This window comes from Xenopus laevis, chromosome 2S (genome assembly GCF_017654675.1).
Source record: "Xenopus laevis strain J_2021 chromosome 2S, Xenopus_laevis_v10.1, whole genome shotgun sequence".
NCBI lineage: Eukaryota > Metazoa > Chordata > Amphibia > Anura > Pipidae > Xenopus > Xenopus laevis.
Window position 1 is genome coordinate 34,882,516 of NC_054374.1, and position 26,582 is coordinate 34,909,097.

The 26,582-nt window shown below is 37.6% G+C and overlaps 1 protein-coding gene across 4 annotated transcripts in view; it reads left to right on the plus strand.

The window, feature by feature from the left end:
- cnksr2.S (connector enhancer of kinase suppressor of Ras 2 S homeolog) overlaps positions 1–26,582 on the plus strand; it is a 208,619-nt gene that overhangs the window by 34,442 nt on the left and 147,595 nt on the right. For all 4 annotated transcript variants that reach the window (XM_041583636.1, XM_041583634.1, XM_041583633.1 and 1 more), the window contains exons 2-5: positions 15,275–15,438; positions 17,120–17,322; positions 20,318–20,386; positions 24,085–24,172. In XM_041583636.1, the coding sequence (XP_041439570.1) occupies positions 15,275–15,438; positions 17,120–17,322; positions 20,318–20,386; positions 24,085–24,172 (524 nt within the window). The remainder of the gene's footprint in view (positions 1–15,274; positions 15,439–17,119; positions 17,323–20,317; positions 20,387–24,084; positions 24,173–26,582) is intronic.

The window sequence follows — 26,582 nt, forward strand, 5'->3', positions numbered from 1 at the left end:
AAAAGATTTATGGAAAATGGTTTATAAAATAAGCAATAGTCACGTTAATAAGAAAGAAATGATCAACCATGCAATTGCACTACTTATAACCAATCTTGCCTTTCCAACTATTGACCTGTTCCTGAATCCAAATCCAGGAATGATTCATTTTTAATTCTTGTAGTTAAGCTACCTTTGCCAGAATATAATACCGGATTGTACTTGGGGAGAGGGGGGGGGGGGGGTTTGTTGAAGTAGTGATTGGATAGACAACCGAATACGTTTCTCTTTGGCATTTACTTGAGTTCAGTATTTGGCCAAATCTTTCATGAAGGATTTGGGATTCGGGGCATCCCTAATATCAAGAGTTGGATGGGTTGAGAGAGGAACTGCAGAAAGCATTACACATTTTGTAACAAATTTGCTACACCAATCTTTGCTGGTGACTTGTTTGGTATGAAAAATTAGCCAGGTGACAAACTCTGCTTCTCGGCCTAGAAATCTCCCGTCACATTCCCCTTTGGGTCTTTCTGTGACAAAATTATTTTCCTATGAGGTTGGACAGTGATTAGGCTAAAATGCACCAACCTCCTTACTGCCTCAAACCCAGGTCTGGGTTTTCAATAATTTTATTGAGTTTTCCATAAACACATTTGGGGGCCGATTCACTAACTTCGAGTGAAGGATTCGAAGGTAAAAAACTTTGAATTTCGAAGTTTTTTTGGGCTACTTCGACCATCGAATGGGCTACTTCGACCTTCGACTACGACTACGACTTCGAATTGAAGGATTCGAAGTAAAAATCATTCGACTATTCGACCATTGGATAGTCGAAGTACTGTCTCTTTAAAAAAAACTTCGACCCCCTAGTTCGCCATCTAAAAGCTACCGAAGTCAATGTTAGCCTATGGGGAAGGTCCCCATAGGCTTGGCTAACTTTTTTTGATCGAAGGATATTCCTTCGATCATTGGATTTAAATCCTTCGAATCGTTTGATTCAAAGGATTTAATCGTTCGATCGAAGGAATAATCCTTGGATCATTCGATTGTATTATCTGCACTAAATCCTTCGACTTCGATATTCGAAGTCGAAGGATTTTAGTTCCTAGTCGAATATCGAGGGTTAATTAACCCTCGATATTCGACCCTTAGTGTATCGGCCCCTAAGAGTATGTCAAGATAACAAAGAAAAGAATATACAATGCTGTATAACATGCCAAAGATACAAACAAATATCTATAAATATATGCTCAAAAGCACACATTCCAAAGGAAAATAATTAACATGGTAAATAAAATAATGAAGTAAAGAAACAATAATAAACCAAACTTCACGCAGTGTATTTACTAATTTATGTAAAAAGAATTATCAACAAAAATGGCAGTATCAAGTATCCAAAATATTCATGAACTGATGAAGCCACCTTACATTTCAATATATTTAGATTTGTAGTAGTTCTAAGACTTTAGTTTTTTGACCAGGATCGATTAGTTTGAAAAAAAGTCATCCATGAATTTGCGCTTTAAATGTGGTTCAGCTGTTTTTGCCCATATTGCTTCTTGCCAACACAATTGATTTATCTGTGATAAAATATCTTTCATGGAGAGGGGAGATTCTAAAAGCCAATATAAGAGTAACGTTTTTTTCGTAGCAGCAACAAAACGAAGGATTAACTTGGCTGACATTTCAACATTGGCATTGCATTGATTTATCTTAGAGAAAGAAGGTGAGCCACTATTTAAGAGGACATAAGCTGGAGAGAGAAATTAAAGCATATTTTCAACTTTGAACTAATGAAGATCGAAATCTTTTCATTTACCACAGTTCGATCTTTACCACACAACCATTATAATGCACATTTGACTCACTATTAAGCCAGTATTAAAGTAAAAAGGAAAGGCAACAATTATTGGGGGGGGGGGGTGCCAAATATTAGCCCTGTGATTGTGTTCACTTATGTGATAAGAGAGGCCTAGAAGAAAAAAACAAACATTTCTTTAGCTGGTAATGCTGACTAAACTCCATTCTGACCTCTCTTTTTGATGCTTGCCATTTTTCTTCACATAAGAAAATCAATACTTTTAGATTTACCTTCATGCTCTTAATACTGTAAAATAATCAATATGAGATGTATCCAGAAACAATGACTTTGATGTGCTAAGGTTAAAAAAAAGTCATTCTCTTAATTATCACTAGTAATGAGTTATTAAACGCATATCCACTAGAGAGAACATTATCCTCGTCATTTAATAGTTCATTGGGGAAAGCTCTGTGTCAGGGAAAGAGCAAAATGTATGTGAAATGGAATCAACCCAATACTGATAGCTGCTTCGGTAGGGACTATTTGTCAACTATGTACAGTACCTCTTAGACTTTGGGGAATATTTATTGAAGGGTCAAGTGAGCGTTCTCTGATAAATATGCCCCTAAATAAATTAATAGAGATCTGTTAAATTTCCCTGTGGTGGGATTGCCACCTGTTTAGTTTTAACCCTAAACTGTTTGGTTTTCTAAGGCCTGTTCAGGGATTTGGTTTTCTAAGCCTGTTCTGGGTTTGGTTTTCTAAGGCCTGTTTGGGGTTTGATTTTCTAAGACCTGTTTGGGGTTTGATTTTTCTATGGTCTTCAATGTATTAAATTGGCAAATCAAGAAAACAGCAAAAAGCAGAATACCTGCTATTCAGTCTTTATTGTGCATTCCACACGACATGTTTCGGGCAGCAAGGGCCCTTTCTCAAGTGTGTACAAGCCAAAGTGAAAAAGTGCTTTATAGTGTCATACAGGAAGTCCCACCCCTCCATCAAAAAATCTTTTGAACCACAGTTAACCCTTACCACTGGGAGGTACAATAATCAATTACATAAGAACACAAGTAGTATATAATATAAGAATAAATAGATATCGGATATTTAAAATACTTAAAAGTCCAGGATATCATAAAAATATTTGTGTAGCTGTGCAAATTCCCGATTCAATCCGTAGTGTCAAAATTCCATAACCATTAAAATGTGGTCGTCTGAAGCAATTTCCTCATGAAATAGTTGAGACAAACTACACATGAATAAATATAAAAACAATAACCAAATTACTTGTAGGAACTGCTCAAAAAGAGCCTACCTAAAGGTTACCTTGTTTCAACTGCCTATACATTAATAACTATTGATACAAAAGGTCTTACCCTTAGCCGATACTTGCAATAAAGTATTCTAATCACAAGCTGTACTCAATATCTGTGAAGAAAGAGATACATGAACAGTTTAGCTATAAAAAAGGAGATAAGCTCCAATGGTCATTCAAGCCTGCAGGAGCCATTGTATTCATTCTTTTTATCCAATACGCTTCCCGTTGTCCAAGGGATTTTCGTATATCACCTCCCCTTTTAGACTGTGTTATTTTTTCTAAAACCAGCCATCTTAGCTGGCTTACATTATGGCCCTGATTATGAAAATGTCTTGAGACAGGTGTATCAGTTGCTGTACTAATTTTATAGTTCCTTCTGTTGTTCCTGTGTTCTTTAATTCGCTCTTTGACCATTCTAATGGTCTGTCCTATATATGCCATGCCACAAGGCCATTTCAGCATGTATACTACAAATTTTGTCTCGCAAGTGAATTTTTTTTTTATCCTTATAGGAGTTCCCTTCATAGGATGGTTAACGGTACTGTTTTTTTATTACTGAAGAGCAGCACACACAACTGAGGCATGGGAAGGTGCCTTTTCTTAGTGTTTTAGCAAATTTAGTATCTTTTTGATAAACATCAGAAGGGCATAGTATATCTCTCAATGATTTGCCCCTTTTATAACAAAACAAAGGTGGTTTTTTAAAAAGGCCCCCATACTGTTTGTCTTGTCCCAAAATAGGCCAGTATTGTTTTATAATTTTCTCAATGCAATTACTTTGTTTTCCATATTTCGTAACAAAAGGTACTCTATCCATATCTTTATTCACTTTCCCTTTTGTTCGTAATAACTCCTCCCGATCTAATTGATTCACCTCTTCCACAAGAGGTGTAAATTTTTTCTTTTTATAACCTCTATTGAGGAATTTATTGGTGATATTCCGCATTGAGGACTGAAATTGTTCATAATTAGACGAAATCCGCCTTGCTCTTATATATTGTCCCTTCGGAATAGCATCAATAATACGTGGGTTATGAAAACTGCCACAGAAGAGGAGAGTATTTCGGTCGGTAGGTTTGGAAAACATTTGTGTCAGAATTTGTTGGTCACACAATTTTATGTTGACATCCAAAAAATTTATGGAAGTAGCAGAGATCTCACAGGTAAATTTAATAGTAGAGTGCTTTTTGTTTGTCTCATCAATCATTTGATGGAACAATCCTTCTGGTCCTTTCCATAAGATTAGAACGTCGTCCACATATCTCCAATATTTGATAATATGACTGCTGTATGGGCCTTTTATGAACAGTTTCTGTTCCAAATAATGAACAAAGATATTTGCAAACGATTTTTCTATCGTCTGTTCGGCTTTGATTTTCTAAGGACTTTTTGGGGTTTGATTTTCTAAGGCCTGATCGGGGTTTGATTTTCTAAGGCCTGTTCGGGGTTTGGTTTTTCTAAAGCTGGCCATAGACGCAAAGATCCGATCGTACGAATCAACGTACGATCAGACTTTCCCATCTCCCGAACCTCCACTAACCATTCAGATCAAAGTCTTTACCATTCCGATCAAATAGAACAGATCACCCAATGTACTGCCCCTGACGGCAATCGTACGATACTTATGTCTGACAACACTAGTGACAGTCTCCCTCTGAAAATCGTACGATCGGCAATACACGCAGAGATATTATCGGCAGCCGACAGAAATTTTCTAACCTGTCCAGCGACCAAACGACCGATCTCCGACGGACGAAAAATGTCGGGACTCTCCACACACGGTCCGAAAATCGTACGAATCCACGATTCGTACGATCGGATCTTTGCGTCTATGGCCAGCTTAAGACCTGTTTGGGGTTTGATTTTTCTATGGTCTGTTCGGCTTTGATTTTCTAAGGACTTTTTGGGGTTTGATTTTCTAAGGCCTGTTTGGGGTTTGATTTTTCTATGGCCTGTTCGGGATTTGGTTTTTCTAAGGCCTGTTCGGGGTTTGGTTTTCAAAGGCCTGTTCGGGGGTTTGGTTTTCTAGGGCCTTTTCGAGGTTTGGTTTTCTAGGGCCTTTTCGAGATTTGATTTTGTAAGGCCTGTTCGGGGTTTGGTTTTTCTAAGCCTGTTCAGGGTTTGATTTTTGCCTTGTGAAATTTGAACAATAATCTGGCCACTAAAGGAAAAACAATAACTCACCTCAACATGGTTTAGATATTATCAAGTGCAATTTTTTTGGAATTGTTACAGAAACAAATAAAACCAAATCAATCAACAATGACATTGTTTTTCTTAATTATCACTGCTGTATTTCAGAGATTTCTGGATAACTGATTTCTGTATAATAGATGTTATACCTGTAATAAAAGTATTGGGCTTACTCATCAGGCAGATTATAGATATACAATAGAGTTGCCACCAAAGTGTTTTTGCATTGCCTCACCCCCCTCATATTACATTACATATTATTACATTTAAAAGGTTTCTAGTTATTTGTAATTGTGATTGCTATTGAATGTATTTGTATTATGCCTTTTCTATTTCTGCACTGCTGATTTTGACTTGTTAAACAATGTAGAATAATTATTGTGAGAATCACATACCTTCCCCAATGTGTGGCGAACATTTTCGACCACACCCATTAGATTACACCCCCTAATTACCATGTCCATTTTACAAGATTTGGCAGGTTATGAAAGTTTATGAAAGTTTGAACACATTTCTGGGAGTTTAAGGGCCATGTTTTTTGTAATATAACAGTTTTGCTAATGAATGTGAAATTGCCCTTTAAGCTGTAAGTCACAGTTCTTCCAAGAGACTTGTTTATCTTAAATTGCTACACTTGTATCTTTGCTTATCTTCTATTGTTACAAATGTATCTAAATGCAGATGCTAAGAATTCTTGTGTCTCTACCAAAATGGCTCTTATTTGATTACGTTTTAGAAACTTTGATCTCCAGAGGCAAAAAAAAATATACAAAGTTACTAAAACTTCATTAAATAAGAGGCTTTTTGGCAGAGAGCGCAGAATACTCAGCCCCTGCATTTTCTCTTTGATCTCCTGCATTGAAGCCAGAAAAAGATACTTGGGACTTTTTAATAAAAATCTAGAACTGCTGGCTGAGCTGTCAAAATTGTGATTGTCCCGCAGAAAACGGGACAGTCGGGAGGTATTGAATCAGAGCAGGGTTTGGAGGAGGCTTTTGCTATGAGCCAGAACCAGCAATTACTTGGAACTTTATTTTCAAGTGGATGGTGGTGTCTTTTTGGTGGGGTTTCAGTTTACAAATATTTAAATGAAAACATGTACTGTATATTAGTCTACTGTAATCTGAGATTGTTAATAAAGCAGGTTTCATAAAAATCTGTCAGTAATATAGATCATCTTCTTCAAACACTTGTGCAATATTAAATTTAATGGCAAGTGTCAAATGCATTGTATTGCGTTACTTTTATTAAAAATAGATATATCTGTCCTGGCCATAGTTCATATTTTTTAACAAGCATTGATACATTTGTGTGTTTCCCACTAAGGGCAGTAAATCATTGCTGATTAAATTATGTTCAGTCTCTCTGCATGAAATATGTCATAATCCTGTAGTATTTCTGTGTTTAAGGCAGATTTAATCATTTAAAACATTCGCTTTACTCTGGGATTTAACGATTTGTTTTCCTGTCTTGAGCAATTCATTCAAGCATTGAACAAATTGCTTCGTTATTTTTTCCCAAGCATGTGATTTGCATTGGGGTTGCAAGTATTCCGTTGGGTTATAGTGCTGAACCAGGACTGTGTATTACCACCCTTTAGCATTGCTCATATTCCTCTTTAAAACGCAAAACAGATTCAACTGCTGTGAGTCTTTCTGGACACCCCAGTTAAAGGGGTTGTTTACCTTTGAGAATATTTTGTTTGATGTAGAGAGTGATATTCTGAGATAATTTGCAATTGGTTTTCATTTTTATTATTTGTAGTTTTTGAGTTATTTAGCTTTTTATTTAACAGATCTTACGTTTGCAATTTCAGCAATCTGGTTGCCAGGGTCCAAATTATCCTAGCAACCATGCATTGATTTAAATAAGAGACTGGAGTATGAATAAGAGAGGCCTGAATAGAAAGAAAATAACAAGTAACAATAACAATAAATTTGAAACCTTACAGATCATTTGTCTTTGATGGGGTCAGTGATCCACATTTGAAAGCTGGAAAGAGTCAGAAGGCAAATCATTAAAAAATAGAAAAAATAAATAATGAAGACCGATGGAAAAGTTGCTCAGAATCGACCATTCTATAACACACTAAAAGTTAACTGAAAGGTGAACCACCCCTTTAAGTCTGGTAATCTAACTCTTTCTTGGCACACTCCCTTAGAATAGAGTTGCACTCCCTTTGATCTGGTGCAAACTGTAGGAACCCTCAGCAGAAATTTTGGAATACCCGTGGAACATTGATCTTACAGTGGAATGCCTCCACTAGTGATGTGCGGGTCCACTTAAACTCGACTCCCACCTCACCCTAACCCATTGCACTCCTTCATTAATATACATGCTCCTGATCCACTCAGTTATGATGTCACAGAAGGGGTGGGGCACATCGGTGCAAGTATATAAGTGGAGCAGTAGAAGGTAGTGATGTGCAGGCCGGGCCACAAACCGGTGGGACACGTGGGTCGGGGGGCTTCAGCCGACTCCTGCACAAAATCTTCGTGTCGTGGGCAGGTCCGGGTTGTGCTCTTCTCTTGCTCTCCCCACCTGTGACCTAGCAGTTCCGGCTTCTGGCACCGGAATTTATAGACTTCCACCCACCCAACCCTTTTGTGATGTCACTGCGGGGCTGGGCCAGGTCTATAAATAGAGGGCAGCAGTGGGCCAGGGCCAGGTGCTGATTGGGAGGGGCGGGTTAGGGTTGGGTGTGGGTCTAGAAATTCTCGCCTCACACATGACTAGTAAAAGGGGTACATGTAGGCTAAACTTCAGCCCACACCTGCCCATGGTCCGAAGACATTGTACACAATTCTGCCCCGAACCCGTCTGACCCACAGGGCCCACACATCACTAGCCTCCACATAATGGGCACAGAGGAATGCACCTCAGGGGGTCCTACTATAAAGTCAAATAAACAGCAGTTATCTGGTAGCTAGGGTTCAAATTACCTTAGCAACCAGGATGTGGTTTGAATGAGAGACTGCTGTATGAATTGGAGAGCACCTGAATAGGAAAATAAGTAACAATAAAAGTGTAGCCTCACATAGCAATATTTTTTTTTAGCTGCTGGAGTTAGTGACTCCCATTTAAAAATTAGGAAAACTCAGAAGATGAAGGCAAATAGTTAAAAGATTATACAAAATAGAAAAGTTGCTTAGAAGAGAGATAAATAAAGGCACATGTCCCTTCCAAGGAGATCTTTTTACCCCAGGTAATATCTGCACCTTGTGACTGATGGGAGTCCTGCCATAGAAAGGTAGTCAGGGTTAGTCCCCTTCCAAATTCTCTTTAAAACACACATTTAGTCATAGCGCTTTAGTCATGCAGCAGTTCTGTTGTCAGTATGTGCTCAGTTCTTGTATCACGATTACTCCTACAAGTGGGGGGAAAATGCCTGCCATCTGTGTTCCTACACAAGGTCGCTATCATTCTCATGCCAACCCACATTTAAAAATAGCTGCATTGCTAGGATCACTTGTATTAGAACTCTCACTGAAATATTGGATTTGCTTTTCTGCTGAGAAGACCAGGCTTTCTAATAGGAATCTCATTTCCTTATGTAATGCGGAGTTCATTGCCTGATGAGGCAGTGTGTAGCTTAGCAAAGTAACCATAGCAATACTATCGCAAGAAGTACTTCACATGAAGTATTGTTTCTTAAAAATGTTCTTACTTGGAAGAACACTGCAGTTTCAGGATTTTCGTTTAGTAGGTAGATCACACTGCAAGGAAAATGATGAAGGGATTCTATGAAATATTCATAGGGGACTGTGGCTTCTAGAAATGTTCACTCTGAATCTAAATGAACAGCATTTTTAAATTAAAATATTAAAGAGGGCCACACCGAAGATAGGGGCAATGTTCTGAGTATTAACAGCCTTTATCATTCCTGTGCATGAGGTACCGTGAGACCTGCTCCTGTATATACAGTAGAACCCCGATTTTACGTTTTTCAAGGGACTGTGTATAAAAAACCCTGTAAAATCCAGGAAAATGTAAAATAAGGGAAAAGTGTTAAGGACACATAAATGTGTCAGAATTATTTCGCATGCTTTCACTACATTCTTTTGTCTTTCAATCTCAATCTCCAACGTAAAATCCGGGAAAGTGTAAAATAAGGGTACCATAAAATCTGGGTTCTACTGTAGTCTTCTAAGTGAATATTTGTTCAAATGGAAGTACTTACCAGTAGATGTTGCTTTAGATACAAGAGGTTTCTGTGTAGTGTAAGCAACAACTGACCATAACAATTGTTACTGCCCTATGACACCGATCAAAGTAGTAATGAAATGCATTAGGCTGTAGTGATGGGTGAATTTATTCGCCTGGCGTGAATTTGCGGCGAATTCCCGTGATTCGCAGTCGGCAAATAAATTCTCAAAACCACAGCGAAAATTTGCCGGCGTAAAAAAATATGGGTGCCGGCATCCGTTTTTTTGGACGCCGGCACAATTTTCGCCAAAAAACGTTCAAAGGAACTGGCGCCAATGTTCAAAACAGACGCCAGCGCAAAAAGAGAGACGCCGGCGCCGTTTCGCGAATTTTTCGGCGAAGCGAAACGCCCCAAATTCGCTCATCACTATTAGGACGTTTTCTTGCTTAGCCACAGCTATAAATTGTGCCAAAATGGGCATGAAGGTTTGATTGCTAGAGAACAAGCAGCTCTTTTATACTGTTGATTGGTACTCAAGGTTGAACAGTATTATGCCTCATATACAATCCATTATTGAACATTATTGATAATGGGGTTGAAGACTGATCATCCGATAAGGAAAGGCAGAGGAGTGGCAGATCACAGGTTGATCAAATGCTCTGTAAGGCTTCACCTTTCAGTTAACTTTTAGTATGTCATAGACAGGCTCGGATTTGTGGAGAGGCCACCAAGGCCTGGGCCTAGGGTGGCAGAATTTTAGGGGGTGGCATGCTGCCCAACCACACCCACATTGGTTCAGAAACACTGGGGATGAGACGGAGATATGATCGTTTTTAAAATTTCCCGTGCACCAATCCCCATTGCTCCAGTCCCAATGATGAAAATTTGAGTGAATTCAAAGGGATGGTACAGGGGGTGACGAATGACAACGGGGCCTACGGGTGCCCTCTGTGTAAATCCAGCCCCGGTCATAGAATGGCCTATTCTAAGCAACTTTTCAATTAGTCTTCAATATTTATTTTTTATATTTTTTTTTCTTCTGACTCTTCAAATGGGGGTCACTGACCCCACTGAAAAAACAAATGCTCTGTAAGGCTACACATGTATTGCTATTGCTACTTTTTATTGCTCATCTATTATTCTATTCAGGCCTTCCCTATACATATTCCAGTCTCTTATTCAAATCAATGCATGGTTGCTAGAGTAAAGTTGTCCCTAGCAACCAGATTGCTGAAACAGCAAACTGGAGAGCTGCTGAATAACTCAAGAACCACAAATAATGAAAACCAATTGCAAATTGTCTCAGAATATCAATCTCTTCATCATATTAAAAGTTAATTTAAAGGAGAAGGAATAGCATTTAACACTTGGGGTGCCAAAATTTAGGTACCCCCAAGTGCCTACTTTTACTTACCCGAAACCCCGAGCTGGTGCTACTATAAGGAGAAAACTGCACTGGCCCGGGGTTCCTCTAGCGACCACCACAGATCGATCTACTTCATGCTTCTAAGGGTCTTTACGTGGCTGCACATGCTCATTAGAGCGAAAAGCCGAACTTTAACGAGAAAGCCGGTTATTTTGCTCTACTGCTCATGTGTCTTTCCCGGGAAACCAAGAAGCAGGAAGAGGATGGCTCCATGAACCCCGAGGCCGGTGCGGTTTTCTGCTGATCGAAGCACTGGCCTGTGGTGTCAGGTAAGTAAAAGTAGTCACTTGGGGGTGCCTAACTTTAGGCAACCCAAGTGTAAAATCATATTCCTTGTCCTTTAAAGGTGAACAGCCCCTTTCAGCCAAGACGTGACCTATGTATTGCCATCTTTATTTTAATCAGCTATCATTTCTCATAGTAAAGATATGGGACCTATTATCCAGAATGCTTGGGACCTGGGATAAAGGATCTTTCCTTACTTTAGATCTCCATACCTTAAGTCTACAAAAAATTATTTAAACATGAAATAAACCAAATAGGATTGTTTTGCCTCCATTAATCATTTATTATATCCTAGTTGTGATCAAGTACAGGGTACGGTTTTATTATTACAGAGAAAAATGAACCATTTTTAAAAATCTGAATTGTTTGATTTGAGTCAGTGGGAGATGGCCTTCTTGTAATTTGGAGCATTCTGGATACCTGGTTTCCAAATAACTGATCCCATACCTGTAGTGGAAATGGAAAATGGAGCCTTTTCCATACTTCTTTGCATTCCATTGTAAGATAGTAAGGACCGTTTGTGAACAAAACTGCAATGTGCAAAGGCCATTTTTCTTAAGATATTTTTCCCATAAATTTCAGCATAATTGCAGCCATGCTTCAAGTTGTGGCCAATGCATCAAAACACTACGAATTGTGCTTGTGTTTTGACACAAATCGTTTGCATGTTGCAGAATGTTTTAAGAGTGTGGGTTCAAACTGCAGTTTGCATCTGATTTAATGGATGCGAGTCTTGTAGGTCTATTGATGCAACCAGATATGAGAACCCTGAAGCTACTGCTAGGTCCAGGGTGGTGGTAGCAAGCTTCACCAGGGTCAGTAGATACATCAGAATATTACAAGTAAAAACAGATCAGCGCCTCTGGCAACGGGGAAAACAAACAACAAAAAGCAAAAGATAATGTAGTATTTTCAAAGTAATCCCAGTGGACACCTTGGGGCACATATACTAAGCTCGAGTGAAGGAATCAAAGTAAAAAAACTTCGAATTTCAAAGGTTTTTTTTGGGTACTTCGACCGTCGACTAAAAAATAAAAATCGTTCGACTATTCGACCATTCGATAGTCGAAGAACTGTCTCTTTAAAAACAACTTCGAGTACATACTTCGGTAGTTTAAACTTATCGAGCATCAATGTTAGCCTATGGGGACCTTCCCCATAAGCTTTCTAAGCTTTTTTTGATTGAAGGAAAATCCTTCGATAGATGGATTAAAATCCATCGAATCGTTCGATTCGAAGGATTTAATCGTTCGATCGAACCATTTTTCCTTTGATTGTTCCATCAAAGTATTTGCGGTAAATCCTACGACTTCGTATTAATTAATTAGTTAATTAACCCTCAATATTCGACCCTTAGTAAATGTGCCCCCTTGTGTTGAAGTAGGGAAACAGTGATATATTATTTACCCTTTAAATGTTATAATACATCAGAGCATGCAGGAGAGACGCATTGGCAACAGTCTGGCAGTGTAAGTACATTAATTCAGCCAATGTGCACTCTCTATTGTGTTTAACACCTGCGTTAAAGTTTGTACGTAAATGATCACTTTAGTCATCTAGAACTGGTGGTTCCCTTTAGCACCAATGGGGCCTCAGAAAAGTAATACTGTATTACTGGTCCAGATTAACTTTCTGTTCCTCAGTTGTTTATTCTAATTATTAGGTCTCCCTTTCCTTAGTAGTAAACAATGTACTTAACTCTGCAAAGTATATAACCTAATAATGATACAAATTTTACATTTTTTTTTACATTATTTTCATTTGTAATTGCTAAAATGTTACTGCTATTAGGAGCAGAATTCAGCTCTATAATTTGCAAGTCTGTAATTAATGCGATTTTGGATGTCTGAATGGCATGTGAGTCACAGAAAGAAATTAGGGAATGAGACATGGGAACTGGAAGCAGAGATAAACAATAAACATCTACTTTAAAGTTGATGGACAGGGAAAACAATCATGTCCTGAAAAAGCATATAACTGAACGTGGGTCTGAATAACCCAATATCAACATGGATCTCCATCCTTTATGTCTACTTACGGTAAATATCATTTAAACATAAACCCAATAAAATTGTAGGATTGTTTTGCCTCCAAAAAGGAAAAATTATAGCTTACTAAGAATTGAGTACAGGTATGGGATCCATTATCCAGAAAATTCCAAATTACGGAAAGGCCATCTCCCATAGACTCCATTATAATCAAATAATCCAAATTTTTTAAAATGATTTTCTTTTTATTTATGATAATAAAACAGTAGCTTGTACTTGATCCAAACTAAGATATGTGTAATCCTTATTGGAAGTAGAATGAGCCAATTGGGTTTATTTAATGTTTACATGATTTTCTAGTAGTCTTTAGGTGTGAAGATCCAAATTATCCGGAAAGCCCCAGGTCCCGAGCATTCTGGATAATATGTCCCATACCTGTACTAGGTAGAATTATTTGTTTTAAATGGAGTCTATTGGATATGTCCTTTCAGTAATTCTTATTTGGTGGTGCGAGATTGGGAAAAATACTGTGTGGTCTAATTTTCCCATTCCTGTGTTTTCCAACAGAGGAGGTAACTAGGGCATGGGAAAAAAAGCCTCATGACCAATGCACATATGGGGGCACATTTACTTAGCTCGAGTGAAGGATTAGAAGGAAAAATACTTTGAATTTCGAATAATTTTTTTTTGGCTACTTCGACCATCGAATTGACTACTTCGACCTTCGACTACGACTTCAAATCGAACTATTCAAACTAAAAATCGTTCGACTATTCGACCATTCGAAGTAGTCTCTTTAAAAAAAAACTTCGACCACCTACAACCTACCGAGCACCAATGTTAGCCTATGGGGAAGGTCCCCATAGGCTTTCCTAGCAATTTCCTAGCAATTTCTTATCGAAGGAAAATCATTAGATCGATGGATTAAAATCCTTCGAATTGTTCAATTCGAAGGCTTTAATCATGCGATCGAAAGATTTTTCCTTTGATCGTTCGACCGAACGAATTGTGGTAAATCCTTCGACTTCGATATTCAAAGCCGAAGGATTTAACTTCGACGGTCGAATATCGAGGGTTAAATCGAACTAAATGTCTGTGGGATGAGGTGGAACAAGGAATTTGGGGTACCACTTCTCTTTACCACCTCAAGGTATGCTGTTTTCTGTTCACATTTTAGGTAATCTGTGCACTACCTGTAGGTTTATAAAGGATGCAGAGGTAATAATGGTGGCCTAATTATTGAAGGCTTTATGAAAATTAAAGGAGAACTAAACCCTAAAAATTATTGTGACTAAAAATGCCATATTTTATATACTGAACTTATTGCACCAGCATAACGTTTCAGCTTCTCAATAGCAGCAATGATCCAGGACTTCAAACTTGTCACAGGGGGTCGCCATCTTGGAAAGTATCTGTGACACTCACATGCTCAGTGGGATCTGAGCAGCTGTTGAGAAGCTAAGCTTAGGGCTTGTCACTAATTATCCAGCAGAAAATGAGGTTTGTCTGTAATATAAGCTGATGCTACAGGGCTGATTATTAAATTCTGATGCTAATTTCACTGGTTTCTGTGCTGCCATGTAATAATTATCTGTATTAATTACTAATCAGCCTTTATATTGTGACATTTCTATTCTATGTGTACTGTATATTGTGAGTGGGTCCCTAAGCTCAGCAAGTGACAGCAGCACAGAGCATGTGCAGTGAATCAGCAGAAAAGAAGATGAGGAGCTACTGGGGCATCTTTGGAGACACATATCTTGCCTGATAAAGGACTGCGGTTGCCTTGGGCTGGTACAGAAGCACAAAACATAATGTACAGCATTTCTAGCTACTTCTTTAGTCAATCGTTACTTCTCCGTTAAGTTGAGGATAGACAATTTAACATGCTTGTATGTATTATTTCCAAAAAACAAATCACTCTGTACTCACATAAGTGCACACAAAAAGTTCCCAGCAACAAAGAAGACTGTGCTGTTGGCATCTTAGGTTTACCGGTAACACAATTCAGTAGCTTCGTGATGTTATTTAGTGATATCAAGGAGATCAAATTTGCTTTCAGTGAAGTGTGTCTGACAACTGCCTTATTACCTTTATTAATTCTTCCTATTTTCCTCTTCCCCTTCGCTATCCATAGGTCTGGATGATTGTCTGCAACAGTACATAAAGAACTTTGAGCGAGAAAAGATTGCAGGGGACCAGTTGTTGCGCATTACACATCAAGAGCTTGAAGAATTAGGAGTCACACGGATTGGACACCAGGAACTTATTTTGGAAGCTGTAGATTTACTTTGTGCACTGGTAAATACCACACACAAATATATTATTAACTTTAAATACATTTGTAATTGAGTCAAAGTACAGCAGTGGTTTGTTTAGCCTCATCTATGGCATGCTTGTACATTTAAATTCTTAGCTAAACCCCATGCTGTATTTGATCAAATATCACTATTGTATATATATATATATATATATATATATATATCTCAATGGTACGTGGCAGGGGGAACAAACATTTGCAATAAAAAGAACCCCTGCTCCATAGAGTTTACAATCTAATGGAATACTGAATTAACTAATTTATAATCTAATAATTTATTAATGTGCAGAATTAAGAACGCCTTTGATGTTAGGTTTAAAAGCAAGATTATGGGGCAGCTGTATAAAATTTGAAATGGGAAATCCTGATAGATTCCTGCCAGCTCAAATGTAGTGATGGGCGAATTTATTTGGCAGGCGCGAAATCGCCCATTTAGAAAATATTTGGACGCTGGTGACAATTTTGAAGCCAGCGTTTTTCAGGTGCCGCAGATGGTTCCGACGGCGGCGCCGATTTTGACACCGGCAAATTGTCACAGGCGTCAAAATCAAAGTTTCGTGAATTTTTCGCCAGTTTTGCAAATTTCACGGGAAATTAGCGAAATTTGTGGCAAAACGGGACAAATTTGCCTATCACTACTCAAATGTTATCACATTTGGGGGCCCATTTACTTAGTTTGAGTGAAGGAATAGAGGAAAAATAGTTCGAATTTTGAATGTTTTTTTTGGCTACTTCGACCATCGAATGGGCTACTTCGACCTTCGACTACGACCTTCGAATCCAACGTTTCGAACTAAAAATCGTTCGACTTTTCGATAGTCTAAGTACTGTCTCTTTAAAAAATTCTTCGACCCCCTGGTTCGCCACCTAAAACCTACCGAGGCCAATGTTAGCCTATGTGGAAGGTCACCATAGGCTTCCTAACAATATTCTGATCGAAGGAATATCCTTCGATCAATTGATTAAAATTCTTCGAATCGTTCGATTCAAAGGATTTAATCGTTGGATCGAACGATTATTCCTTTGATCGTTCGATCGTAGGAATAGCGGTAAATCCTTTGACTTCGATATTCGAAGGATTTTACTTCGACGGTCGAATAGCGAGGGTTAATTAACCCTCGATATTCGACCCTAGGTAAATGTGCCCCTTGATATCAGTTGGCACATTTATCACAGACTTTGCTTTTTTCAAGTTCTTTTGAACTGATTTGAGTCACTTTTCAATTTGGTTCAACTGGTTATTTGAGTCCAGTGGTGGTGCTGAACTTTGAAAAATATACCCCATAGAATCTGAGTTCTGGACTTTTCTCCTGCCATGACACAGTATATCAGTAGGTACGTTTATTAAAAAGCAGTGGACTAATTCAGGTTTACAAAGACATGGGGGCATATTTATCAAAGAGTGAAGCCACAGTCCTCTACAGTGAAATTCCGCCACTCTCCGTTCATTTATATGGAATTTTTAAGAGTATTTATCATTGGGTGAAAGTTCATCCTTTGATAAATACCCCTTTCATGTGGCGAGTGGCGGAATTTCACTCTAGAGGACTATGGCAATCTCTAACTTCACTCTTTGATAAATGGCAAATTTTGATATTAGTAAATTAATCCACATTAATTTTTAAGGTTAATGTGTCCCCTTCTGTTTGTATTTTGATACAGAATTATGGATTGGAAACGGAGAACCTGAAAACACTTTCCCACAAATTAAATTCATCTGCAAAAAATTTGCAGAATTTTATAACGGGGAGGAGGAGAAGTGGCCACTATGATGGGAAAAGTAGCAGAAAGTTACCGAATGACTTCTTAACCTCAGTTGTGGATCTCATTGGATCAGCAAAGAGCCTCCTCGCTTGGTTGGACAGGTAAAAGAGCTTTTTGATTCTAATGTTTAAAGTAACGTGGTAGTGATATGGATTCTTGCTTACATAATACATTTTTAGAAACAACCCCCACCCCATTATACAGATAGCCTGGGGTTAGTTTCAAAAGTGGAATGGCTAGTAAGTATTTGAAGATTTATTTTTTAATCCAAATTATATGTAAGAACATTTTTTTTATCACTAATACAGTCCTTGTTTTTTAATTGAGCATTGTGCCTATAGCAAAAGTGCTCTTTTTGTGAGAAGATATTACTCATAAAAGAGTGAAAACAATACATTTGTAGGTAGGACCCCTATTAAAGGAATTGTTCAGGGTAAAAATAAGAAAAGTAAAAAAATGTAATGTATAAAGGCTGAAGTGACTGGATGTCTAACATAATAGCCAGAACACTACTTCCTGCTTTGCAGCTCTCTTGGTTTCTACTGATTGGTTACCAGGCAGTAACCAATCAGTGACTTGAGGGGGAGCCACATGGGTCATAACTGTTGCTTTTGAATCTGAGCTGAATGCTGAGGATCAATTGAAAACTCACTGAACAGATATGTACCATGTGGCCCCCCTTAAAGACTAACTCAGAGTTAGAGAGCTGAAAAGCAGGAAGTAGTGTTCTGGCTGTTATGTTACACATCCAGTCACTCCAGCCTTTATACATTATATTTTTGGGTTACTAATTATTTTGAATCTTTTTTTTTTATTATGCACAGCCTATCTATTTACCATCTGTTGAATAATTTACCTTTTAAATGTCAGTCCGAAACATACAGTATATGCATAAAATTCTCGTTTGTCAGATTTGAGCTGGGAAAATTCATTCAAATTAAATCCAGGCACTTTTAAATATAGCTTGCATCATTGTGGAAATTACAATAGGGGTGTGTGCAGTTGATATGAAATGCTAAACTGTCGATAACCATGCAAGCAATGCTGGGCTGGGTTTTTAGGGACTAGCCAATTTGGTAACTGTATATTGCCCATGCATGCACGGTTTCATATTTTAACTGTTTTTTAGATGATGGAGTATTAAAGTAAAGAGTAAGAGTAAAGCTTTTTTTATGCAGGCCACGACAGCATCCCACAAGCTACCAGGGGCAGAAAAAAACTGCTTCTGTTTAGTGATGGGCAAATTTGCTGCAAATTCCTGTGATTCGCCGCCAGTGAATAAATTCGCGAAACTGCCGCGAAAATTTGCTGGCGTCCGTCAAAAAATGGACGACGGCATAAAAAAACGGACGCCGGCGCAGTTTCGTGAATTTTTCAGCAAAGCGAAATTCCCCAAATTCGCCGATCACTACTTCTGTTAACTTCAAGCCAAAATTACAATTTCAGACTACTGCCTGTGCGCTAAGGTAAATTATATCCTAGCAACCAGACAGCTGCTGAAATTCCAAACTGGAGAGTCACTAAAATGCAAGAAATTAGAAATGAAGAGCAGTTTTCGTATGTTTCAAAATATCCCTGTCCATGTGATAATAAAAGTTAATTTGAATGAGACGTACCCCTTTAATATAAATACCATAAATTGATATTTGTTATATTTTCTGTTTTTAAAAATGTCTTTGTACTGAGTGCAAAACAAGATTTGTAGTTTTTAGTTAAAGCTGTTTAAAGTCCTTGTATTTTTCATACTCTAGTGGCCATTATGTGCTTCTCCCTCTGTTGTACCTAATTACTAGTGATGGGCGAATTTATTCACCAGGCGAAAATTTGTGGCGAATTCCCGCTATTCGCTGCTGGTGAATAAATTTGCAAAACCGCCGTTTTGCGAATTCACTACTAATTACACTCAACTTACCAAGCTCATTTGAGTTTTGAAATCCATATTGGTAAGTTATTATTTGCAACTTATGGGGCTGATTCACTAAGGGTCGAATATCGAGGGTTAATTAACCCTCGATATTCGTCTGGGAATTGAAATCCTTCGACTTCGAAGTCGAAGGATTTAGCGCAAATAGTTCGATCGTACGATCGAAGGATTATTCCTTCGATCGAACGATTAAATCCTTCGAATCGAACGATTCGAAGGATTTAAATCCAACGATCGAAGGAATATCCTTCGATCAAAAAAAGTTAGGCAAGCCTATGGGGACCTTTCCCATAGGCTAACATTGACTTCGGTAGCTTTTAGATGGCGAACTATGGGGTCGAAGATTTTTTTAAAGAGACAGTACTTCGACTATCGAATGGTCGAATAGTCGAACGATTTTTAGTTCGAATCCTTCGATTCAAAGTCGTAGTCGTAGTTGAAGGTCGAAGTAGCCCATTCGATGGTCGAAGTAGCCCAAAAAATACTTCAAAATTCAAAGTTTTTTTACTTCGAATCCTTCACTGGAAGTTAGTGAATCGGCCCCTATATGTGTGTGAGACAAATCGAATGTCCTCATTTGTTTGAGGCTACATTACTGTTTCCTTTGAGATCAGTATTCATTAAAATCAGATCCCAAGTTGAGTTGCAGTGATGGAAATATTTTATTCCTGTTGTTCATTTGAGTCATCACAGAAACTGAAATGATACTACTGTAGAAGACAAGTTAACTCAGTTAGAAAAGCTATGACTTCAGTCAACTTCCATATAAGCAAAATGGAGTTAGAAAAGAATTTTCATATTGCCCTCCACTGTGTTTAATATGTATTAATAAACATCCATCAATGTAACAGTCTGCCTAGTGGACTCGGTGGAAATAAGTTGGACTGAAAAGGCTTACACACCCTCAATAAGCTTGGCCAAATACTTTTAACAGCATGCAGCCTTGGTGAGCTATGATTTACAGTGCCTTGGTGGTCATTATCCTCCCAAAAATGTATTCACAGTTTACTTGGAAATAAATCAGTGTTGACTTTGTTCAGAGGCAGCGCACGGAATGTTTTCTGCATTGTAAAAACCATAATGAAGAATAACAAGTTCTGCAGTGTTGACATTATTTTCAAGCTGTTATACGGAAGCTTTCGCTTGTGTTTGAAGTCCTTTTCTTGCCATAGGTATTGCCACGCTGATCAGGATGACATTGATAACCTTAAAAAAAGATGGATAGGGCATAAACTGGATAAGTAAGTGACTCAAACCTTATTATTCTATCAAACTTTTGCCATTAGAGTCTTAAGTCCACCTTCTGCAGTTGGATATGCTTGACGTGTATTTACTTTTAATGCATGTTTAATTTATGATTAACGAAGCATGTTGATTTGCATGTTTTTTTGTATAAATTTGAATGTGTCCCTCCAATGTCATATTTATTATTTTTTTTGCAGAATTTTGGAGCAAGATCTTGCAAAGGGGGAAATTCCCATCAGTATTGTTTGTATTGTTATTTTGTGTTAATGTAAATCTTAGTCCATCTTCCCTGCTGCCATGTGTAGACATAGGGGCAGATTTATTATGATTCGAATGGCAAATAAAAAATTTCTATTTTTTTTTTTAAAAGCTCCAACTCAAATGTAAATTCGAACGTGAGATTTATCACACCTCGACCATAGAAACAGTTCTAATTCGAATATTCAACACCTGCCAAATTCATTTAAAAGTCAATGGCAGAGGTCCGTTGACCCATTTGAAAATATTAATAGCCTTCCTGACATTTAAGTTTTTTTCAGAGGAAAATTCAATTCGAGTTTGAATTTGAATGTGAATGGAATTTTCGGATCGTTCCCATTCTATCATATTTTAGGTTTAGGTCATATTTCATTTTTCATTCGAGTTGTGAGTACATTTGAATTTATTAGAGTAAAAAAAAAAAATTAACATCAATTCAAAATTCGACCTTTAATAAATAACCCCCATAGTGATTCATTTTGCAGTAAGCTTCTCATTCAGTAAGAAATTGTTAATAGAACTTCATTAAGTACCCTATTCATGAGTCATTAATATCTTGTTAAAGTTAACATCAAGGCAGTGTTTTTAATGTCTGTAGAATTCCGAGGGGCTTATCTAGTAACAGGATCTAAGTTTTCCCTGAACTGACAATCTAATGATAAACAATTTGTAACAAATTAAAGTATAAGAAATATAAGAAAATAATAAAAGAAAAGTGATTGCTCTGGCTTAACCACACGTTGGCCCCTTCATACAGAACTCCCCTATTTTCTTCCAGATTCTAGCAGGGTCACTGAGCTTTAAAGATCTTAGGAGGTAATGTAATAAAAGGTGCATGCTGGTGATGGGTGAATCTGTGGTGTTTAGCTTCGCCGAATAACTTGCAAATTTCCAGCGAAATTTGCGAAACTAATTTTTCGCAAATTTTTACACCGGTTTCGCAAATGTAATCGCCGGCGGTGAATCGCAGAGAATTCGCACCTGGCAAATACATTCGCCCATCACTAGTGCATGCCATTACATTCTAATTCTCCGTCATAATAAAACAGTAGCTTGTACTTGATCCAAACTAAGATATCATTAATGCTTATTGTAAGCAAAACCAGCCTAGTGGGTTTATTTAATGTTTAAATGAATTTCTAGTAGACTTAATGAAGACCCAAATTAGACTTAGCATGAAGACCCAAATTACGGAAAGATCCGTTATCTGGAAAACGCTAGGTCCCGAGCATTCTGGATAACAGGTCCCATACCTGTATTATGTTTGCTGTATTTTGCTTTATATTTTACAGAGCTATAGAATTCTTTACCGACAATAGAGGTACACATTATTCTGTTTATTCTGTACATCAACTCCTTTACATGTTTAGTTTGCAGGCCACAAATGGGTCATATGCCTAGCAATATGAAGCCCAAACAGATATGACATTAGTTCCAAAATCTTAGAGCTGACCCCCTTGGTCCATAGTGTTTTATGGACAGTTATTTATGGAATCTCAATTAGAGGGAGATTTATTTACTGCCTAGATGTTAAAACCATGGCTTAAAAAGCTGATACAGCAATATTTGCATACACCTGTAAAGTTTTATTAATTAATGGTTCCTTCCTTGGCCAAATGTTGGATCTCAAATGATGGCTTGAATGAAAGTGTGAAACACACAGCTGTAAGTTATATATGAGTTGAACATGATGGTCCGTCAGTGCAAATGCTCGGAGTGTTCAAAATAAGGTAGACCTATCCAAACCAGCAAGAAAGAGAGAAAGGAAGGTGTTAGAAAGTGTGAGATTAGAGCTCACTGCAGTAAAATTCCACCACGCTCTCTTCATTTCTGTAGCCTTTTCAGAGGTGTATTTGTCAATGGGTGAAAGTTGATCATTTGATAGATATGACTCTAAAAATCCCATAAAAATGAAAAGAGCCCAGTGGAATTTTACTGTGCTAAATTCTAATCAGACACTTTGCTAATTCTGCCCCTATGAAAGGCCTTGATAAATAATATCAAATTGCATGGACTTAATAATAGTGAGATATGAGAAAATATAAAATTCCAGAGAATAGTTTGGTTTCAGTTCAGTATAATAATGGGAAAAGCTAGCTTACTGCACTATAAATATCATCAAGCCATAAAGTATTAGTACAGGACAAGCTGCAATAACGGAAAACACATTAACTATAGGAAGATGAAAGCCAAGAGTGGGTTTATAAAAAAAAAAATAGAAACTAATACTAGTCTGGTTTTTCAAATTTGCACCTGGAATACGCTGCCATAGTTAATACCACAATATGTTTGAGGGTGGTGCTTATATTCTTTCTGTGTTTCTAGACATATTACCGACTCTTATCCCAATTTAGTTAATATATAACCAGAACGGTCCAGATAAAATAAACACATTTTACAAAAGTAAGGCATTGGGAATTGCATTCTCTGCAATCTTTAGAATGATATCACCTTAACACCAATTTTCAATCCACATAGGGATCTTCTTCAGGGTAGATCCATGCATGGACTAAAATATTGGTGTTATGTTAATATATATGTATTATTATTATAATATACTGGTCACAATGGGCTGCTGCATTTCTGTGTATTCTCTTGGTGACATTCTTTGTGTTCTTCTTTTATGTTATGAGCTGTTCTTCACTCAAATGCCATTTGAGGGCCAGGTGCATTCAATCTAATGCTTCATATTTTGTCCTGAGAGGCAATTATTTCATTGTGTAGATTTTTACGTTATGCAATCACTTTTTTGGCGGTTTAAAGTATCCTGCTTTTACTGAAACTCTGAAGTTCATATTGTGTTGCTTGGGCAGCATGATGTATGCCAGATCTTAAGTAGATGTCATTGTACTTTGAGGGGCCGATTCACCAAGGGTCGAATATCGAGGGTTAATTAACCCTCAATATTCGACTGGGAATTAAAATCCTTCGACTTTGAATATCGAAGTCGAAGGATTTTAGCGCAAATAGTTCTATCGTTTGATCGAAGGAATAATCCTTCGTTCGAACGATTAAATCCTTCGAATCGAACGTTTCGAAGGATTTTAATCCAACGATCGAAGGATTATCCTTCGACCAAAAAAATTTAGGAAAGCCTATGGGGACCTTCCCCATAGGCTACCATTGAGTTCGGTAGGTTTTAGATGGCGAACTAGGGGGTTGAAGTTTTTTCTTAAAGAGACTAAACTTCGACTATCGAATAGTCGAACAATTTTTAGTTCGAATCCTTAGATTCGAAGTCGTAGTCGAAGTCGAAGGTCGAAGTAGCCCATTTGATGGTCGAAGTAGCCCAAAAAACACTTCGAAATTCGAAGTTTTTTTACTTCTAATCCTTCACTCGAAGTTAGTGAATCGGCCCCTGAGTGTTTTCTATAGATTATTCTAATTGTATGTATGCTAGAATGTATAAATGCTAAACTGTGTTTATTTCTTACAGATCACCATTTGCTGCCGTGACAGATTACTCAGTCACAAGAAATAATGTAATTCAGCTGTGCTTGGAATTAACAACAATTGTTCAGCAGGTCTGTATATGGCATGATAAAGCACGTTTGTAAATCTTAATGCAACACATTGTACAATTTTAGGTGTTTTTAGGAAAAGACTTTAAACAGCAAGCTCTACTTTTGAATTTGAATAGTGTTGGATACGAATAATATATATTTGAGTTGAGTGTTTGTATCCATCTCTTCCTGATAACCTAGCAGTGTAATTAAAGTGTCTAAAGCTGGCCATAGACTCAAAGATCTGATCGTACGAATCGAGGATTCACACGATTTTCGCACCGTGTGTGGAGAGTCCAGCCATTTTTCGTATGGCGGAGATACAGTAGGTCGGACAGGTTAAAAGATTTCTGTCGGCTGCGGGTAATATCTCTGCATGTTTTGCCGATCGTACGATTTTTAGAGGGAGACTGTCACTAGCTTTGGTCGGACATAACTATCGTACGATTGCTGTCAGGGGCAGAACATTGGCTGATCTATTATTTAACTACTTTATTTGATCAGAATGGTTAGCGGCAGGTCGGGAGATGGGAAAGTCCGATCGTCCGATGATTCGTATGATCGGATCTCTGCATCTATGGCCAGCTTAAGGCTAAACACTTTAGCTTTAGCCTTGAGATGTCTGATTAACTGAAAATTCTCTAAACAGAAATATAATAATATAGATTCCTTATAGTCTCTCTAGCACAATTCTGCATTTTCTTATATGATTTAATTGTGCAGTTATTATAAGTACATACAGAAACAGACCCACATTTCTTACTGTAGGAATGACCTTCGTGGGTAGTTGTTTATTGCAGAGATGTGTTTTTGTATTACAAGTAATTTACTCAAGTCGGAACATACATAAGTAACCAACATACTATATATGGCTGCAAAATCTTGCACCGAAAAAGAGAGAATTGATATCTATTGTTATGTAATACTTTACATAACATATTTTGGGATGTTCGTGATGTAACCAAAAATACATCACAGAGAAAATACTTTAAGAAATATTATTATTACTGTAGCCATGGTTTTGTGACTAGGGAAAATCATTTTTAACTTTATATGGACATATGATGGTTTATGTTTGCTATATTCTCTTTTTTGTAGAAATTTCTTAATATTTGTATTTGCTTCTGAATTGTGCTGCAGCTGATGGATCAGCTCACTGAAATTTGGCCATTCACGTGTGCTCCGAATTTATACATATTTTCAATGAAACAAAATACTTTAGGGGTTATGTAATAAAGGGCACTAAGGTTGCCCAAGAGCAGTAACCATTACAACCAGTGAGCAGGTTACATGTACTGGAAACCTGCTTAAAAGCAAGCATCTTATTGGTTGCTATAAATTACTGCTCCTGCACTTAGTTCTTTTTACTACATATGGGGGTATAACTTGAAAGCAGTTTTCATTTAATTCCTAATAAATATAGAACCCGAATATAGTCTTTATTTAAGGATATGGTATGAAATTTGGAGAGAACAAGACATATAGAAGTGGACAGATAAGGTTGAATATTTAATCTTTATTGTTTTAGTTTATATTTTGATACAGTTTTGTTATTTTTCATTTATAAACGTAATATTTAATATGTCTGTACATCAGCCATGACTATAACATAAAGACTCCCCTCTGCGTAGGAGAAAATAAGAATGCTACTTGTGAAAAAAATCTAAACATTTTTGTACATTTATTATGTACAGATATTCAATAAAAATATTTAAAAAAAAAAGTGGTTTCCTTTATGGCTTAAGGCTAAGGGCACACTAGGCGATAGCGCCGCGAGTCACTTTTCGCCGCGACTTTTAATCCGCAATCGCTGGGGAAACTTTGGCGCTGGCGTCTATGGGGAATCGCGACAAATCGCCAGCGTAAAAACACACGCGGCGATCTTTTTTCTATTGTCGCTCGAAATCGCCTAGCGAGGCGATTTCGAGCGACAATAGAAAAAAGATCGCCGTTGTGTTTTTACGCTCGCGATTCCCCATAGACGCCAGCGCAAAAGTTTCCACAGCGATTGCGGCTTAAAAGTTGCGGCGAAAAGTCGCCGCGAGTCAAATCGCCGCGCTATCGCCTAGTGTGGCCTTAGCCTTAAGATTTCCATATGCTGCCAGATCTACTCAATTGCAACTTGCAGACAGGCCAGTTATAAACAAATAGTCCCACATAAATAGAATGTCCTGAAAGGCTATTCTACATAAATTTCAAATAATTAGCAGCATATCAAATATGTAAAATTATTTACAAAAAAAAGCATTCAGTGTCGAGCATAGTGTGAATTAGGGTAGACTTTCAGCTCGTGGAGGCAAACAATGCAGATAGAAAAAAATGCTGGCACATACCGGACCACACTCCACAGGTTGATGCAGTAAAAAAGTATTTATTTAGGCAAAAAACATCACAGCAAAAGCCTTATGCATTTTGTGCCTTAAGGGTACTT